General features: G+C 46.9%; 4 protein-coding genes across 4 annotated transcripts; 1 reads left to right on the top strand and 3 right to left on the bottom strand.

The window, feature by feature from the left end:
* On the bottom strand, positions 1-2,185 carry PSV08DRAFT_214809 (Sodium:solute symporter family-domain-containing protein; the record flags this gene model as incomplete). The annotated part of the gene is made up of 4 exons (XM_066092117.1): positions 1-736; positions 792-1,558; positions 1,608-2,100; positions 2,136-2,185. The coding sequence occupies 4 exons, from the start codon at positions 2,183-2,185 to the stop codon at positions 1-3; spliced, it is 2,046 nt and encodes a 681-aa protein (XP_065950060.1).
* A 3,559-nt stretch (positions 2,186-5,744) lies between these two features.
* PSV08DRAFT_261667 (uncharacterized protein) lies at positions 5,745-6,947 on the bottom strand. The gene has a single exon (XM_014218058.2). It carries the CDS (start codon positions 6,815-6,817, stop codon positions 5,888-5,890), a length of 930 nt encoding a protein of 309 aa, XP_014073533.1. The 5' UTR covers positions 6,818-6,947; the 3' UTR covers positions 5,745-5,887.
* A 3,344-nt stretch (positions 6,948-10,291) lies between these two features.
* Positions 10,292-10,898, top strand: PSV08DRAFT_261661 (uncharacterized protein). The gene is made up of 4 exons (XM_014218121.2): positions 10,292-10,484; positions 10,538-10,660; positions 10,718-10,726; positions 10,785-10,898. Exons 1-4 carry the CDS (start codon positions 10,350-10,352, stop codon positions 10,788-10,790), a joined length of 273 nt encoding a protein of 90 aa, XP_014073596.1. The 5' UTR covers positions 10,292-10,349; the 3' UTR covers positions 10,791-10,898.
* A 2,527-nt stretch (positions 10,899-13,425) lies between these two features.
* Positions 13,426-17,964, bottom strand: PSV08DRAFT_346799 (uncharacterized protein; the record flags this gene model as incomplete). Its single annotated transcript, XM_066092785.1, has 9 exons — positions 13,426-14,868; positions 15,100-15,259; positions 15,316-15,440; positions 15,502-15,785; positions 17,127-17,202; positions 17,276-17,338; positions 17,394-17,519; positions 17,577-17,762; positions 17,818-17,964. The coding sequence occupies 9 exons, from the start codon at positions 17,962-17,964 to the stop codon at positions 13,426-13,428; spliced, it is 2,610 nt and encodes an 869-aa protein (XP_065950059.1).

Genomic DNA, 17,964 nt, shown 5'->3' with positions numbered 1-17,964 from the left:
TCAACTTTTCTTCCTCAAATCTTCACCAATCTTCCTAAATAGTTTCGCAAAACTCCTTCGGGTCTCCCAGATTGGCAACAGACAACTAATAGCACTACTGGCAAATACCCAAATGAAGCTTACCACCACCCATGCAGTGAAGAAGCCCTGAGAAAAGATGTAATGCGAGAAGAACATAGGCATGGGGAGAAGGAAGTCCAAGATGAAGGTTAACAGAAACGCGGAGATGCAGGCGAGCTTGAAAGCGCGACGGAGTGTGGAGGGGTCGTCTTCCTCCTCCAGTGGGGGAGCCAAATGATGTGGAAGCTCTGCTTTTGCGGCTGCTTCGGGTTGTGTGGTGGCATCGGCTGCAATCTTCTTTTCGCCAGTATCGGAGAGTTCAGGTGTGGAAGCACCTGTAGGCAATGCAGCGTTGTCTATGCCATCGGTAACGACGGCGTTGATGGCACGAGTAGTCTCCCAGTCGAAACTGTCCGGTTTGATCAAAGTGATTGTGGTTGTTACAATGAGTCCGGTCATGATAGCTGCCAGATTGCCTGCGAGGGTTGGATATGACATACCAGTAGTCTCTACGGTGATTTCGCCGTAATAGCTCTTTGCGGTCGCTAGCCATGCAGTGAGACCTGCGGCAAGACCAGAGAGACAACCAGATATAGCGGCAACTTTGCTTTGTTTCCTCCATGTTATGGCGAAGGCGGTTGGAAACACAGCGCCGCCGATTAGCAGACCCATAACGCTTCAACATGTTACTAAAGATTGATATAATAGCCATGGGATAGGGGAAAACGTACAGGAAAAGCCATCCAAGATCGATCGATGCCGCATTCCAGATGCAGGCGAACACAGACATGATCAACCCGAAAACGCAAATCATGATGTGCGAAACGAAGACTAACTGTTTTGGTGAAGCTTTGGGCGAAACGTATTCCTTGTAAACGTCAAATGTAAGCAACGAAGAGACGGCGATGAGTTCTGCAGACGCGCATGACGTGACGGCCATGAATAGAACCACCAGCAGTGCAACAGCACCTCCCTGTCCCATCAATGTCTCCGCAGCGAAGGCCGCTGCTAGACCGGACGAGATTTGGCCAGAGGTAGGTACCTCTGGGTAAGTGGGAAAGCGTGGGTTATCGGTGAGCGCCACAGCCGCAAGACCAAGCGTTGTCGAAAAGCCAAATGGGATAGCGAACCAGGCAATCCCTCCTAGCAGATACGCCCGTACGGCAGTAGAGGGCTTGGAAGCGATCGCACGCTGCCAGTAGGCCTGATCGAGGAAAACGGTTCCGGATCCAGAGCATAGTTGGATGACACCGAATATCAAACCAAAGTTCGACTTCAAGGTGACGTATGATCCGTCCTGGTTCCCACTGACAGGCCGTTGAGTCCCAGCTTTTTTGAGCAGCTCGTACATCTCGCTAGGTGAGCCGATCAAAGGACTGATAGCGTATGCGTTGAACATGAAATAGAGGATGATGATCATGAGGATCAAGGTGTGGCTGTAGTCGCAGATAAAAGTCGCTCGCAGACCACCGAGGATAACGTAGGCGCAGACACCTGTCTCTATTAATACATCTCTGGAATAGACTTCTCAGGTGTTACTCACCAACTGGAATCAAGAATACAGCAGCATATACTGGCATGCCCGTCAAGCTAGTAACGACCGCACTTCCGCCCAACAAGAGCTGGCTGCCCACCAAAATGTTCGTCACAAACGCGAAGACCATAAATACTAGATGTGCAACCGTTCCGTATCTCGCTTTCACAATTTCAAGGTATGTATGACATCTTGGGGCATTCTGCTTGACCTTGCAAGCCAGAATCGAGAACATGAGAATCTGAACTGTAGCCCCAGCAGCGTACCAGAACGGCCCTGCGACACCATATTGGTATGCGACGGTAGAGGATTGGAGCAGAGTGGCAGCCCAGGTCCATGCCGAAACGATACCAGAAGCGATGAGACCGGGTTTGACTGAGCGCGACGCAGTGTTGAACTCTTCGGATGATTGTGTTGAGTAACGTGTGTATCTGTTTTGGAGACTGGAGATGCCCATCATAAGAAAGGCAAAGAAGAAGCCGATGCCAACGACGACGCCTGGAAGGCTCAGCTGCCATCATTGAGTGAAATCTTAGGGAACGTACCATAGCCGGCTCCCACTGGGAGAGGTATCTTAATCGTGTCTGCCATTGTGAAGGCTTCAACAATTGGAATGTAGAGGCTGGAAAACTCCGCAGGTTCTCTGTTTCCAGGAAAGCAATTATATCAACAAATTCCCCACAGCCATGCCGACTCCAAATACCGCCCAGGGTCTGTAGAGATACTGCCATTGTACTCGAGGAGCAGTTTGCCGCCTACGACGTTTCCGTGGCGATATTACAACATGATGCTCAACCTCTATTGGTGTGATAGGCAAAACCGGTTGCAAAACAGTAGTTGCAGCGACGATCCAACGGTACGACATGGGCGCCTCGTGCAATAAGCCAGAATCGAGAAACCTCCACATGTACAAGACCACGACGGATGGTCTGTCCAATTAGATTACCTAGCTGTGCGGTGTACTTGGGCTGCGTGAAACGATTCCAACGCGACGACGTCTCCGATAACTGTCCGTCAAGTCGAGATAAGGAACATGCTAGCAGTAGGCCTGCCGCTGAGATGCTTGTTGCTAAGGCGGTGATGTCATGTTTGAGGTGGGGATGCAGCTGCCGAAAGCGGCACGTCGAGCAGTTGATAAACCCCCTGCTCGGTTAGCAATCTACCCCGCGAACGACAAATCGCTGAGGTGAAAGTTGGAGCTACCTGACAGCTCCAATTGGAGTCAGATAAGTAGATTTGGAGAGCGTGAACCTTAAATCTCCAGGCCATGTCAATGAATAGTAGTGTAAATCCCGTTACTTCGGTACAGGTCATCCCAGCCCAGCCACGTAACTCAAACCTGGAGCGAACGGATCGAAACCAAATGTGGACCAGAGAGGATATTCAGCCACGAAGACATCCGAACTAACAAATCCTGAACCAAAGTCTTCTCTGATCTCCTCGAGGAATTCGACATGCTAATATTATGAGCAACAACTTTCTCGTATCTGGTAATAAGCTGCTGGCAGCAGCTCACCACGAAAACAGCCCCAACAGAATATTCGAACACTTTAATAAATTGAGCCCGACTGATCCGCGCCGGCCGTTCTATCATCTTCCCACATGTCGGCTGTCAAATTTAGGCTTTCCAATCCAGACACATATTTCTCAACAGTATCCAGCATTTCGCCTTCGTTGTTTAATCCCATAGTGAATAGCTTCAGCTCCTCATTTCTCGTCCTTATCTCGAGCACACCATTACTGCAGCTTCTGTAGTGCCTTAAAGAAGCTTCAATGCCCTCAATCTCACTGACAGCTCGCTGGAACGTTGCCGCTGTTACAAGCCAGATGCCTCTGTCTCGAGAACCGAACCGGGATTGCATGGCCTCTTGACTTCCTCGAATGGATTCTCGAAAACCGCCACGTAGTTTTATAGTATATTCGTTCTACCCAGGACAAGAACGCCCAATTCTAGACGACGCACATGGAATCTGACTACCCGTTCTTACCATGCAGACTCCTCCTGCCTGGTTTTCTCTGGGTCATGGTCACACCTGGTATCTCCCACACCCCGAACCGGCCACGCAGTCCTCTCACCTACATTCTTCTTCCTCGTAAAGGTGGATCCCTTGATCTTCGCATCCCTCTCAATCCTCGGTTCATGTGCGGGATTTCTCGCGAGATTCTCCGCTTCGAAGCCCACCATTCGTCTTCGACGGGGAAGATTATCTTTATTGGAAGCAATAGCTTGGTAGTGCAATACTGCGATGCTAACTAGACCACTAGAGTATTTCGTGAGATCCGAGACGAGTGCTTGGGCTCAGACCAGTGAAATCAAAACGAACAGGAAAAATGCATGTGGGGGGAAAGCTATCACTCTGCAGGTGAGGCTGAGACATGTGTCAAGAAATCGGCTTTGAGTTACGATGTGCTACCTTGACTTCTTGTTCCTATAATTGAGGGAAAACAGCTTCAGTTATTAGGCTCAAATTCGGGAGATCCGTTATATTGGAGTTTCCGTACGTGGATATTGAAGGATGTTATGCAAGCCAGGCTGAATATATGTAGGTTGCCAAGACAACATAGCGTTTATTTAGGGTTGACCTAATTGTAAAGTAACGACTGTTAGAAAGTACGGGCGCGCTGACTACAATTGGTGTGCTGAGTCGATAGTTTTTCTTCTTTACTGTAGTTGTTGTAACATGGCATAGCTATGCGGGTGACCTCGTATTAGTGTGAGAGGCCGCCTTTTGGCCTAGGTGGTTTTTCGCCGGAAGTAATCCCATGGCCATTTAAGCAAATCAACTTGATAGGACCTGTTAACGCCGCATAATGCCGCTGAAAAAGAGATGGTATACCGCCTCCCCTATTCTCTTAGCTCTTCGCTCCCGCAGTCCGGATCTGGAACGTAGCTCCGGCCAGCGCAGCACTCTCTGCCGTAACTGTCGCTTGTATGACTAAGCTTGCAAGACATCCTCTTATCGGACCAGCTGGGAAGTACAGGAATGGCTGAACCCTGGCCTGGCTATTCGCGTCCTGTCCTAGCGTTACATTGCCTGTTTGTGCTACTAGTGCTGCTTGGATGGTGGCATCGTATTTCCTCGTATCAAACGGTATGCGGCCGAGGGGCTTGAAGGTATTGTCCGTGAGGACGTAGATGCCATGGTGATTGGTTTTGAGGTTATTAATCTCCCTTCTAAAGAGGAGCGTTTAGAGATCTTTGCACAGAGATTTGATGCAGTCGAGAGTTGTTTTTGGTCGAGGTGCGTCTTAGGATAATCTGTGTCGAATGTTAGCAGTGATCATGAGGGCCCAAGTATGACTTGAGGGACGGATGTACTGTTCAACCACACCCAATCCGACCCTGTACCTCAAATTCTCTAGTCGATGGAAAACAGCTTCTCTTGCTTCCTCCTCGTCCACTGTTGCAGGGCCTCCTCCCCCCACCAGCCCGCCATATGTTCCTCTTGCTGTGCCTGCTGCCGTGCTTGACGCGTCGTTGCTTGTGCTCGACAATCGTTTTGGCTTCGTGGCTGACGATCTATGGATCCACTCCTCTTCTCGTGCGGTGAGATCAGCTGTTATGCGATATGCTATAGGTACAAGCTCTATGAGGAAGAGATTGAGACACGATGTGTTCGCTAGTAAGAACGTGGGGTTGACATAGGATGTAGAGGGCTCGTTCGGTGCGGAGAGATTGGCTTGCGCTATGTTGAAGAGTGGTTTGCGTGTTTATGCGCTCAGACGAGTAACAGGGTAGCTCGGTCCACGGGTAATGGTGGGAGTGGGTTCGGTGCGCGAAGAAGGAAGATCAGCGCGCTTCGATGTAGAGCGGGCTGCACTGGCGGCTCGAATATATGCGGTTTTTCGGTTTTCGCTGATATCTAGGTGTTTCTTCGTAGGTCAACAGGTTCTGATTACAGCTTGGGTGAAGTGTGGGGTCTATTGCGGTCTGCTATATTAATCGCTTGACTTTTTTTCTCTCTATTTGCTGTATAGCGTATTAGATTAAGTATCTTAAAAAAGAATAACAGGCTGTACTCTAACCTACTAGAAATAGATACTAAAAGAAATAGCTTTATATTTGAATTACTTTACAAAAAGATTTAGGTAGATCTTTATAAGGCCTTGTTAAGCCTTAACAAACAAGTCAGTATTACTATTAAAGTCTCTGAATAGGTATATATTAAATATATAAACCTCTATTATGTATAACAACTAAAATGTAGTTAGAATAAAGGTGGTAGTATAGTAAACTATAGTTGTAATAAAGATAATTAAGCGATAAAGGAGTACGCTAGAATTTCATGGAAACTAAGACATGAATCGCTGAAGCTCAACATCTGTCCAACGACCCACCTTCTCCGCCAACCACATGTCCTTTGCTTGTTCAGTCGCTTTACCTGCAACACCAACAGGCTCGTAGTACTCGCCGCTCTTCACCTCCGATGACACTGACGCCCACAGCTGATTCCATGCGCCTTTCTCCACCGTCATCATAAGCGGCTTACCGACCTTCAACAGCACGCGAACGGGCAGCGACGCACCATCGGCGCCTGCTTGCAAGCCCGTGTTCACGACACCCGGGTGTATAGACGCCCACTTGATGTCCCGGTGCATTTGCGCCATGTGGCGCGTCCAGAGAATGCTGGCAGTTTTACTCTGGCCATAGCGCTCCATGCCGCCCATCTGCTCCGCAGGCGTCTTGAGGGATTCAAAGACGACGCCTGCTTTGGGAGCACCTGAATGAGCTCCAGAAGATACAACGACGACGCGGACGTCGGCAAAAGGGTCACTGGCTGCGGTACTTTTCAGAATTGGAAGGAGCAGCTTCGCGAATAGAGCGTGGCCGAGATGGTTTGTACCGAACTGGACTTCGTAGCCGTCTTTTGTGACAGCAGGTGGGCATGCCATTATCCCAGCGTTGAGCATCAGGATGTCGAGACGTCGCGCCTCAGATAAGAATCGACGTGCTGCTTGTTGGACAGAGTCTAGGGAGTTGAGGTCTAGTTGAAGGGGCTTGATGACGGGCAGAATGCTTCCGCCCACTTGGGCGTGGATTTCTCGGATCGCTTCATTTGCTTTGTCGAGGTTTCGGGACGCCATCCATATTTCGGCAGGACCGTGGCGTGCATATTCGAGGATGGCTTGTTTGCCTAGACCGTTGTTGCCTCCGGTCACGATGATCACTTTGCCTTGGAGGCTAGGAATTTCCGTTGCGGGTGAAAATGATCTAGAACACATTGTGGTCGAGTTGTGGAATATGCGGATTGTAACTTGGGTATGATTGAGAGGCAGATTAGACTTTGGGGGAGGAGATATAGAGCAACGAAGAAGATAGAAGTCGATATTATGCTCTCAACGAGCATACGGCTTTCTATTCAAATAGCTCGACTGGCTGTATTCTATATATGTTCCATAAGCTTTGGCCCTTGATAGACTGTGGTGTCTGTTACTATAATCGGCAGCTTAACGTGGTTGGTCCTCAGACATTACTTAACTCCACTAGTAAGATTGCACTTTCGTTGGCTCAGCCCATATCGAGAATCACAATGTTATCCCAAACCGGACAAGCGCAATCCCATCAGGAGCTGCGCCTGTGCTAGCGTGGAGGGCCTGAAGCCACACTTGCTTCGTGGACTTCGAAGACAAACCACGGACCGCATGCGAATGGGGCCAATCTTACTGTGTGTCAGCGCTGACCGAAAATGCACTATTTTTATCTCCTTTTAGCAGCGGCTGACAAAGCGTAGACCGCTGCCCTGATTCGGCCTTTCGAGGAGATTTGTAGCGAGCGCCTATAGAGAAGTCTCACCTCTCATACGGGCCTGATATTCCACTAATTCATCTCGTTCAGAATTTGGTCACTTAAGACATGCAATGAGAGATTTTCTGAATCGAACGGGCTGAACTCAGCATACAAGATGATACCTTCTTGCTTCCGTAGGTCGCATTTCTTATCCAACTGTTGTTCTTGTGGTAGAGTTCCCTATCAACATTGTTATCTGGAGTAGTCATACTAGACGACAAGGAACTCTTACTAGAGCCTGCGCCACCATTGACAACGTGCTATGAGAGGCTTCTCATTCGATCACGTATTATAAGTGCCTTGCATCTCGCGTAAGGTACCGTGGTAAAAAGAAGATCTCTTATATTTCTATATACCCGCCTCCAGTCCCTGACATAGTTTATGATGTGTTCAATCTATCACACCATCGAAAAATGTCTATGTTTCTCGGCCTGAAGCTGTGTTGCCGCCGCGATAGCAGGAAAGTTCCCTGTTATAATGGTATGCGGGATTCCCTTGTAAGGTGAGATGTAATCGCCCGCTGTAAACACTCCTCGCTCGGACGTCTGAAACGCTGGTGCATCGGCCTTGACATCTCCTATCTCCGACAAAGCCAAGCCAAGTTGGGTTGCAAATAATCCTCCAGAATACGTCAAAGGATTGTGGACCAGGAAGCGGAATTCTTTCGTGTTTCCGTTGGTGAAAGCGACCTTGACACCTCGCTCGACGTTCACTAAGCTATAAATGCAACACCTATCCACCCCGGACGGTGTTCTCGGACATATTGCTTGGATTTGTTTCACCACCTCTTCAGAACCATTCGTGAAGATCGTAACTGAGCTGCGTTATCGGCCATGTGTACCAAAAGGGTAGGCATCATTGCTAGACCTTGAATAGCAAGGGCATCAGAATTTGCGAGCTAAGACCAACGCGAATTAACTTCTACGCTCCTTTATTTCTATATAAGTTTCACTTCGAGTAGGTATATAGATAGTACGGGGATTACTTTGCGCACCTCTATAGCCCTAAATTATTTGTGTTCGATATAGTATCTACGATCCTTAATTCTATATAAGTTACGATTACAGCGAATTAAACTACAGCCATTTACTAATCTTTGGTCTAGTATGCGTCTTGCTGATTTAGCGCGCTTAGCCTTGTAAGTGCCGTTGTTATTATAGTGTGGTTTAAGGCTCTTTAGCTATAGATGTTCTTAGACGAGTGGGTGTATACTATAAGATGGAAGGTAGAAGAGTAGAGTAAAGGACAGAACACGTGCAGATGCTGTAACGGCGCAGGCAAGACTACTTGGATTCGTATTGGTACTAGTATCACTCAGAGGCATATAGGAGTGCGTAGGACAATAAATAAGCCCTAATTTAAAAAGACACATATAGGCCATGTACGAAAGGATATCGAAAAACTACGGAATAAGCTATTATAGACAGGTGGGTTTTATATCCTATTAGTTCCCGCTAACCTTAAGGGGAACTAGTTCGGACCTGATTTGGATATCAGTCGTGATGGTAGCTTAGTCGTTACACTTATAGCTTATTAATTTTTCACTTAATTTTAAGTATAAGTATAATATAGAGAGTTATTCTACTTGAACTTTACTGTCTAATATTGCACCTTGCCGCTCTATCTGCGAAAATTGACTAATAAGAAGCTTAACAAAAGAAGTCTTATATTACTTCCACTCGAGATATACTCTTAACACGGTCCTTCTCTAGCCTATAGTTAATTAGAGTTTTCTTTCCAGTTAGTGTCACTCCACCGCTAGTTAACTATTATGAACAAATAGGTTAGATGTCGCAGGGTAAGCGCTGTCGGGAACTTTTTTACTAATAATGCCGTGCGATAAGCTTTATATAAGCTTAGCTAGGAGGCTACAAATAATACAATATACACTCTCTCTAAAAATCCCTTCTACAACACCTGCATCTAACCGTGCGATATTAGACCTTTAAAGGATATAGAAAGTAGGGGTTAGAAGTTAACTAACATAAAGGGAACAAAGAAGTGATTAGCGCAGGGCGCCCGAGGATCACGTGTCATCATACTTAGACGGCGCCATCAGTGATAGCAGGTCCTAAGGGTAATAGCCAACTCCTAATGTGATGCCAGCCCTCGCAGGTTAGTGTGAGACGGTTAAGTGTAATTAGACGCAGGTACAGAGTAGCAAGAGTGATATTAGGGTAAACAGTCTCGATTCACGTAGACGAATAGCTACCGAGCCTTAGTAGTGTTCCTACTGCTTATATACGTAAGAGAGGGAAAGAGCCAACTAATAGGGGCTAGAGTGGGTTAGGCTACCCAAAGGTAGCCGGAATAGTGAAAGAAAAGGTGATGTTTTGACAGTTAGAGTAACTATTAGGGATAACAGTCTCTAGATGCGATAGCACATAGACATGCAACAAGTATATAATTCTAGAGAATTCCCTTCATACGCTCGTTGTAATTAGTTAACTCTTATAACTCTATCTCCAACCTAGATTAAGGCTTAGTTATTCTATCGTTTATATAGAAGTAGATTGTTCGCCCAAATACCTACCATCCCACCTAGTCACTAGACAACCCACACATAGTCAGCAATTTCAGACTCACCTGTCTCAGTGCTATACTAAGCGCTAAGGTGGATAGGTGGGGTCGGGTTATGGTTGAATTCCCTAAATAGGTAATAGCTAGACTAAATTGGGAATAGTCGCTATATATATAGAGAACCCAACCCCTATGTAAACAGTAAGGTATTAGAATCGTTCGTCACACCGCTAGAAACAGTAAGGTATTAGAATCGTTCGTCACACCGCTAGAAAAAGCGAGCTAAATAGGGCCGACTTCGGCTAGTAATCTAGGAGTCCCGGCTCCTAAGAAAAAGTAGGAATCTAGTTATCTATAAGTACCCAAGTAACTACAAGTAAGTCCTACTCGCAACACAGGTCTATCCTCCATCTTCGCACAAAAGATCAATCTACCTTATCGTCAAACATGAAGCTAATTTTTCTAAGTCTTTTGCCAGCGGCGTCGGCCTACTACACGTGGTACACCAACGACGGATGGTCTAAGCCAGCTGATTATAACAGCCAGGCGTGCGCGTCAAACCCAAACGCATATTATTTCTGCGTACGCCAAAAGCACAAATGTGTCACAAGAATAAGACGCTGACAATCCTGTAGGGTGTTCAAGCTGGGACTCGAGGTGAAAACCCATACCCCAACGCCTTTCCTCGTGGACGCAATGGTTGTATCCTCGCGGACACTCAGGCTAGGGGATGCGACTGGGAAGGAGCTGTTGGCATTGTAAGTTAACGTTGTATTATATTTTACTATGATTACAAGCTAACCATTCTTGCAAAGGTTGTTTGCGTAAGTTACTATGCTGTACACAGGGCAACTAGCTAGCGTTTTACTAACTGCACAATAGTGTTGAAGGAAAATAAGCAGAGCTCCCTGTGATGGCATGAAGCCCAGTTAGTAAGCCCTCGATGATATCTTAGTCACATGCATAAGCGCATGGTACGGGTCTGAAAGACGCTTAGGCTGAACCCCTAAACTTTGGCCGAAGGTTAACTCGAGCCGCTACTAATTAACCTTCAGACCCTTAGCAGTCTATAATTCTCTTCTCCATCGAATACAATCATTAGTATGCCTGTGCGATAGATCCCTGAGCGTAGCCCCTTACACTCCCTAACTAAATCTGCTATCATTAACGGCTAATGTATTATACGTTTACCTGCGGATCACATCAGTCTGATGAGATGTTGATTTGATTAGGTTGGTTGGTTGGTTGATTCCTACACGGTTTCAGCCACGAATCGCAGCTATGCCTGGTTGACAGGCTTAGTAGACAGCTGACGTGGTGCAGACCTTGATCCGCGCCGCCCCACTTTACTCTTGAAAGAGCTATCTGTCCCTAGAGGCCTACCGCATCTGGCTTCTATCTATGACTATGCACATTTTGTCTCTAGAAGTAACGTGTTTGCCTATATTTGTGTTCCTTGAATTGTCTTCCTATGTATGCGCGGTACTTAAAGCCTTATATGTGTAGCGTTGTTTCAAGGCTCGTGGGTGGCACGGTTGCCTCATGCTTTGCGACCGTAATACCTTCAGTCTCCCCCTAGCGTTCAGCTGTCGTATATGCTAGCTTGCCCTTATGCCCCACGGCCTGCAATGTGTTCTCCAAGCTCCGGTATTCTTCAGTGTTATAATGCCATCCACTAGGTTCCTATGCAGCTATGTTTTGTAGTGTGACCTGCCACCAGGCGCTACTAAGTGCCTTGTCAATACACGCTATACATTTTTAGAATGTACTTATAACTACTGTCCACGCAGTCTTTGAACTGTGTATGTGGCTTTGCCTATGTTTCCATAGTCTTGCTTATATATATATTTAGTTTACAATTGTCGAATTTGGACAGCTAATCACCGCCATGCCATGTTACGACGTCATAAAGTTCGCTTCTGCCACGTCCTTCACCACGCCTAAAAACACCACCAAGAGTCCTAGTTAGACGTCTAAAGTCACAGGAAAGATGCAGTCGGCCGTTAAAATAAATGAATCTCCAGAGATCAGAAGTTTGGTGTTGGACCTAGAGGACGATGTAATACGGCGATACGCAAGAGGTGTCCTTATCCCCTCAGGCAGATGTCATGTGACCTTCAACATGGACCAATACAAGGATATCACCACACATATGATGCAGAAATACAACAAGGTAGAGAGTAGCAAATACGATCTTTGAGCATTGCTTACTAGTGAAGGACACATTGAAAGATCAGCATCCCTGGCTTGTGGCGGGATGTGAACAGCCCAGCCGTACCCGTCGATGGCTCAATGTGTGTCACTCCTGCCCGGCATCCTTGTCGAGGCCAGCGGCTGCCGTATTAGTGGTCTTCGCCCCGCTCTTTCCACTAGCTGTATGTAGCCTGTTAGTCACTGTTGAATATTGAGGCATGCCACGACACCCACCACTTGTTCGGTACTGGATTGCGCGCACCATGCGCCAACTAAAAACGTCGTATTGCACTTCGGGAATATGCTCAGCTTGTAGTTGAGCATTAACACGAGTGTAGATCGCAGCCAATTCATTGCCTGGCACTAAAGGCCAGCTAACCTCTGGGTTGGCCTTTACTAGTGCATTAATCTCGGCCTTAGTTATGTTCTACCAGTTCAGATCATCGTTCGCTCCGTTTAAATAAGAGTATTCTGCTATACGTAGAACCTGTCCCATTGTAATTTATTATAACCCGATTTTTCCTGAGCTTCATGTGTTTTAGCACTTTTCTTAAGATCGAATGGTAGCATGGCTTCTATGCGTCCGGCGAATTGACGTCTGTCCAGGTTCTGTAAGTAGGTTCTCTGGGTCGCTAGTAACATTGTGCGGGGCTTGTGCAAGCTTGTCGAGTCTGACTGGTCCAAGCTCGTTTAGCCTTGACAGCCCGTGCCCCCTCCTGAGTCTTCCACGTACGCCCACTAGCAAGCGCCATGCAGGCATTAACATTGTAAGACATATGGACGCGTTGAATACCGTATCCAAGGGTTCAACCAATCAAAGGTTACCTTAAGTAAATCAAAGGTGGCATCGGTAGGGTATGCCACCAACATCGGTTCGAGGTTGAGCCAGGTCTGGCTTCACCCTAGACCATCAAGGATGGGAGCTAACCATCTGCAATTGTGACCATCTAAGCCTGATACTACACGCGCTCTGTGTGCAGTACTTGTCACGCAACAATCGCCTAATATTGGTAACAATCAAGAAGCCCCTGGTAAATCGGCATGCATTAGGTCTTGGCTACTTTAATACTCACATTCGATCAGAGAGTCCTATTATTATTATTATTATTATTAATTAACGTCCTGTCTCAGCTGGTAGGCTATATAAGACGTGCAGGCTAGGCCTACAGGTAACTACGTAGTGCTATCAATTTGGTGTAGGTGGGGGAGGGGGCTATCTAAATCGAGGTGAGGCTCGTAGCCTAGTGTGGAGGAGGGTAGTAGGAGGTCTTGCGGGTGATAGGAGAGGTAGGCTGGGTGTAGGGCGAAGGCACCTAGTGTAGGTGTTGTCCTAGTTATCGAGGTTTCCTTTATACCAGGCCTGCGTTGCAGCCCTAGTTTCCTTAATAAAGGTAATAGTAGCCTGTACGCCTATTGTAGTATCTAGTAAGAAAGCTAGCGATAGGGGATCCTTTGTAGTTTCTTGCATCTTCTTCCTAGCCTCCTTGTATAGCGTGCAGCTAAGGAGGATATGTGCAGGGTCTTGGGTAGCTCTATAGTTGCAGGGGCAAGCTTTAGAGTCTACTTTTCCTCGCTTGAATAGGAAGTCTCGTAGATAGCAGTGACCTAACTTAAGCTGATAGAAGGCGCTAGAGGCTTCTCTACTAGTAGGAGGAGTAGCAATCTGCTTTCTAGTCTTCCACTTGTACCTTGCGGCGTAAGTAGTAGGATTTAGAGTAATAGCTTTTCTCCCGTATTGTCCTAGATAGCTAAGCCACTCTCGCTCGCCTAGCTGCTTTATTCGTGTGCCTATTACAGCTAGGCTCGTCCTGCTAGAGCTAGGATCTAGCTTTGTCGCCTCCTTTGCTAGCGCGTCTGCTCTCTCGTTTCCTATAACGCCCTGGTGTCCTGGTACCCACTGTATGGTAGGTAATATGCCTTTTTCTTGTAGCTTTTCTGCTGCTATAGTGCATCTGAGTTGCCACTCTTGCCCTGGGTAGTCAGAAGCAGTCTTTAGTCTGAGTATTGCAGCCTGGTTATCTGCATATATTCTAACTTCAAGGTAGTCGTCTGCTAGGTCAACAGCCTTTTCTAGGCCTAGGGTAATACCTTCTAGTTCTCCGTTGTAGACTAGCTGGTTGTATCCTATATTAGCCTTTTCTTGAGCTATAAGGCTAGCTCCTTTGTAGAGGGCTACTCCTACTCCTACTCCTTTGCCTTTGCTTGTAGCTGAGGCGTCTGAGTAGATAGAAAGAAGATGCTCGTCTTCTAGTAGTTCCTTGTGGTGCTCTGCTTCGCTTTCCTTTGATTTCTTAGATATATTAATCCTATAGGGCGTAGTAGCGCTCCAGGGCATAGAGGCGTAGTGCTGAATCTTCTCGCTATCTTCTGATAGAGCTGTTGAGATAGATCTAGTAATACGCTCTAGCTGCTTGCCTTGATTGCTATTGATAGCGATATTAAGAGGGTGGCTAGGAGCTAGCTTTCTTGCTCTAAAGGCGTATTGTCGTAGGGCGTTATTTAGCCTAATCCTAGGAGGGTAGAGAGCTGCTTCTACCTCGCTAGGTATAGCAGGCGAGGTTCTAAAGGAGCCTAGGATCTTCCTACAGGCTTGATTCTGCAGCTTCTGCCTTTGGTTAAGCGTTGTCTGCTGCTCTCTCCAGAAGATTTGGCAGCCGTAGTCAGCTACGCTGGTGACGCAGGCTAGGTAGAGCTGTCGTACTGCTCTAGGCGAGAGGCCTTTGTTTGAGTTAGCTAGCCTGCTAAGGCGGTGGAAGGCTGCGCTCAGAGAGTCCTATTGTTTCTAAGCTATTTTTGCATTTACGGAGGCTCCATATTACACCTATCCGATCGTCACCGCAGCCTAAGCATCTAGCCCGCCTATCCAGACTACAACCGAAAGGCCCGCATATTAAGTCTTGACGTCTCGTACACTATAGAATAGATCATGTAGATCAGTGGTCGATAGAACCTGGCCCCGAGACATGTCGAAGATATTGTGGAGCCGCATGATGACGTCCCTTACTATCGTGGATTCTAATTCGAGGTCTGATAATGCTTGCGGGAACTTTTGTTCATGGCTCTCACCTAGTTGAATCCACTCTTGAATCGGAGCTATTGCATCTCCACATGTTTCGTCATTCTGGACATCAAATTGGGGCTCTTGCATGAGTACTATGGAAACCCTAATTGTAATTGTTAGTGGTATGCGTGTGCCTTGGATAAAAAGCGAGTACGTTACCAAGCTACCATGCGTGCTGTGAGGGGGCTTGTGAGTTTTAACGCATGTATGCCTCCTCGTATCTGAACCATCTTCTTGACACCCTCAATGTGCATACTACTGACAGTAGTGTTGCCTTTGCCGAACTGTAAACCGGACATTAGCTCATCTTCTGCAGCATGGTCATACATGAATGTTGATTATTACCTCAATGGCAGCCAACGTGACTACGGAATCTATAGTCTCGTCTCTACATGCCAGGGACTGATCTTCAACACGTCGTCGCACTAATGCGATTGAGTCGGCCATCAACAGTTCGGAGTTTTCAACCCCATTCTGTGCTTTCAGGTCTAGGTCCAAGGATGCCGTCTGAAGAGATACGTGAAATAAGGCGGGGTCGTTGAGAGCGAGTGGCCACCATGAAACAACGAACGGATTCGACCATGTTTCGAGATCTAAAGGATAGTACTGGAAGGCTATATTGGACAGGACTATACTGTGTCAGCTGTATTGCTGTATATTTAGCAGCTTGGTGTCTGCACGAGCCAGATGACCCGAAAGTACTGCATTGCGTTTTTCCGGGGCGTAGTGTATCGCATGGGCTTACAGAAGTAATTCAAGGATCTGCAAACCACACCCAATGATGGATAAGCTCCAGCACACGAGCTCGTGGTAGCCTGGTCCGTGGTAACGGGCCGAAGTGGTCCAGAGGCCTGTCGATAGTGGGTTTTGGCAATGAAGAATGCGAATGAACAAGCTGTGTATTTCTCATGGGAGTATCAGAGCCATAATTTGTACTGTTAGGAACAGCATTCTGTTCCGTCCAAGGTAACGACAGCGGCTCGTTCACATACACGCAACGGCGCATATTTCTCTTTACGTATGCATCGTGAACATTTTGGTGTGCGGAGATCGCAGCTAAGCTTCCATCTTGCGCATGCATCGCAAGATCTTCTCAGCGTTCGGCGCATGTTTGCGCGATCATTCGAAAAGAAACATGGTTCGAGCTGATGCCAATGAGATGGAGTCATGCACACTAGAGACGCCGCAGGACGCCGCAAGACGCCGCAGGACGCCGCAAGACGCCGCAGGGACGCCCTCGCTTGTTCTATTAATCAGCCGCCCTTCTAACTATTACTACTGCAGCGTTAATAGGTTATATGCATCCAATGATAATCTAAATATGTGATAAAATATCCATCAGTTGACTAAAAAAGAATAATCATCATTAGTTATCTTTGTATTTACGGTAAAATCATAGGGCGCACTGTAAAGTGATAAGCTGTAACAGATAGATAGTAATGCTTCTATATCGACTGCGAACGTTAAATAACTTTAGCAGAGTGGCTATTCAGTGCTAGAAATGAAAGAAAAGTCAACTCGTGGCCTGAAGATGAATGTAAGTACTCTATTTTGGCGACATTTTAGCATTGTAACATCCCAGAGCAATCTTCTTTTCTCAGTGCAGAGCGCGGAAGTACCGGGTAGCGTGGCATTCCACGTCTTACTAATACATAAAAGATAGCCACGCTTTTCGCACGTTCAGCAGCGCTTTCCAGACTTCTGGGAGCCCTAGGTCGCGGAAATTAGATCCTTTGCGACCTTTTCTAGTTACCTTAATTCGTACTTAGGTACTTTAACCAGCACTTGCTATAATCTGATGATATTGAACTTAGGTTGGTATGAGAAGGTGGCGAGGAAGCAGCATCAAATATATGCTGGACCGTGGTTGTGACCTAGTCGAGAACTGTGTTTCATCGAGGGAAAAAGAAATATATAAGACTATGATAGGAGCTGAAGAGTCTGTTGAACTACGTCTGTCTACTGTGTACAAGTATTCTGATCAAGGTAGTTGAGGCCCAAATTGACATTGCCATTTCCAGACCTACAGCCAATATCCCAAAGTGTCTGTCTAGCACTTGGCCTTCTGTAAGACGAGTTAGTACGTACTTCGCTTCCCGCATATGTAAATATGACTTACGCAGACCTTGACGCATTCCAGCTGGTCAAGGGCGAGGACAGTAGAGTTGCAGGTAACATCACACTAGATATTCGCGTTAGTAAAACTAATAACTCAAGATTAGGTGAGTACAACGTACAGCAGCATCGCAAACCTCCTTTCCAACGCTGCGCTCCTCGATGGCCTCGGCTTCGCGACGAGCAAGTGGAGGGGCATCACAAGCAGACTTGCAGAGCTTTTTTGCGATAAGACCGGTTACAGCATCCTATAAGTAACTCTAGTTAGTAAGGCTTTTTTTTAAATACTTAAATAATCTTCTTACGCAAGTGACTTTGCAGGCGTCCTGGCAGACCGTGAGCTCGGTGCCAGTCAAGGTACCGCAAGTACGCTTGGAGAGGAGATCTGGGCTTGGGGTGGCCGAGATAGTGAGAGCTTCGCGACGGGCAAGTGGAGGGAGATCACAAGCATCCTTGCAGAGTTCTTTTGCTACAACACTTTTTATAGCATCCTATAAGTAACTCTAGTTAGTAAGGCTTTTTTTAATACTTAAACAATCTTCTTACGCAAGTGACTTTGCAGGCGTCCTGGCAGACCTTGAGCTCGGTGCCAGTCAAGGTACCACAGGTACGCTTGGAGAGGAGATCTGGGCCTGGGGCGGCCGAGACAGTGAGAGCGGCACAGAGGAGAAGGTTGATTGTGGTGAACTGCAT

Source organism: Bipolaris maydis (genome assembly GCF_028858645.1).
Source record: "Bipolaris maydis strain C4 unplaced genomic scaffold PSV08scaffold_1, whole genome shotgun sequence".
Classification (NCBI taxonomy): Eukaryota; Fungi; Ascomycota; class Dothideomycetes; order Pleosporales; family Pleosporaceae; genus Bipolaris; species Bipolaris maydis.
This window is presented reverse-complemented; position numbering and strand designations above follow the sequence as displayed.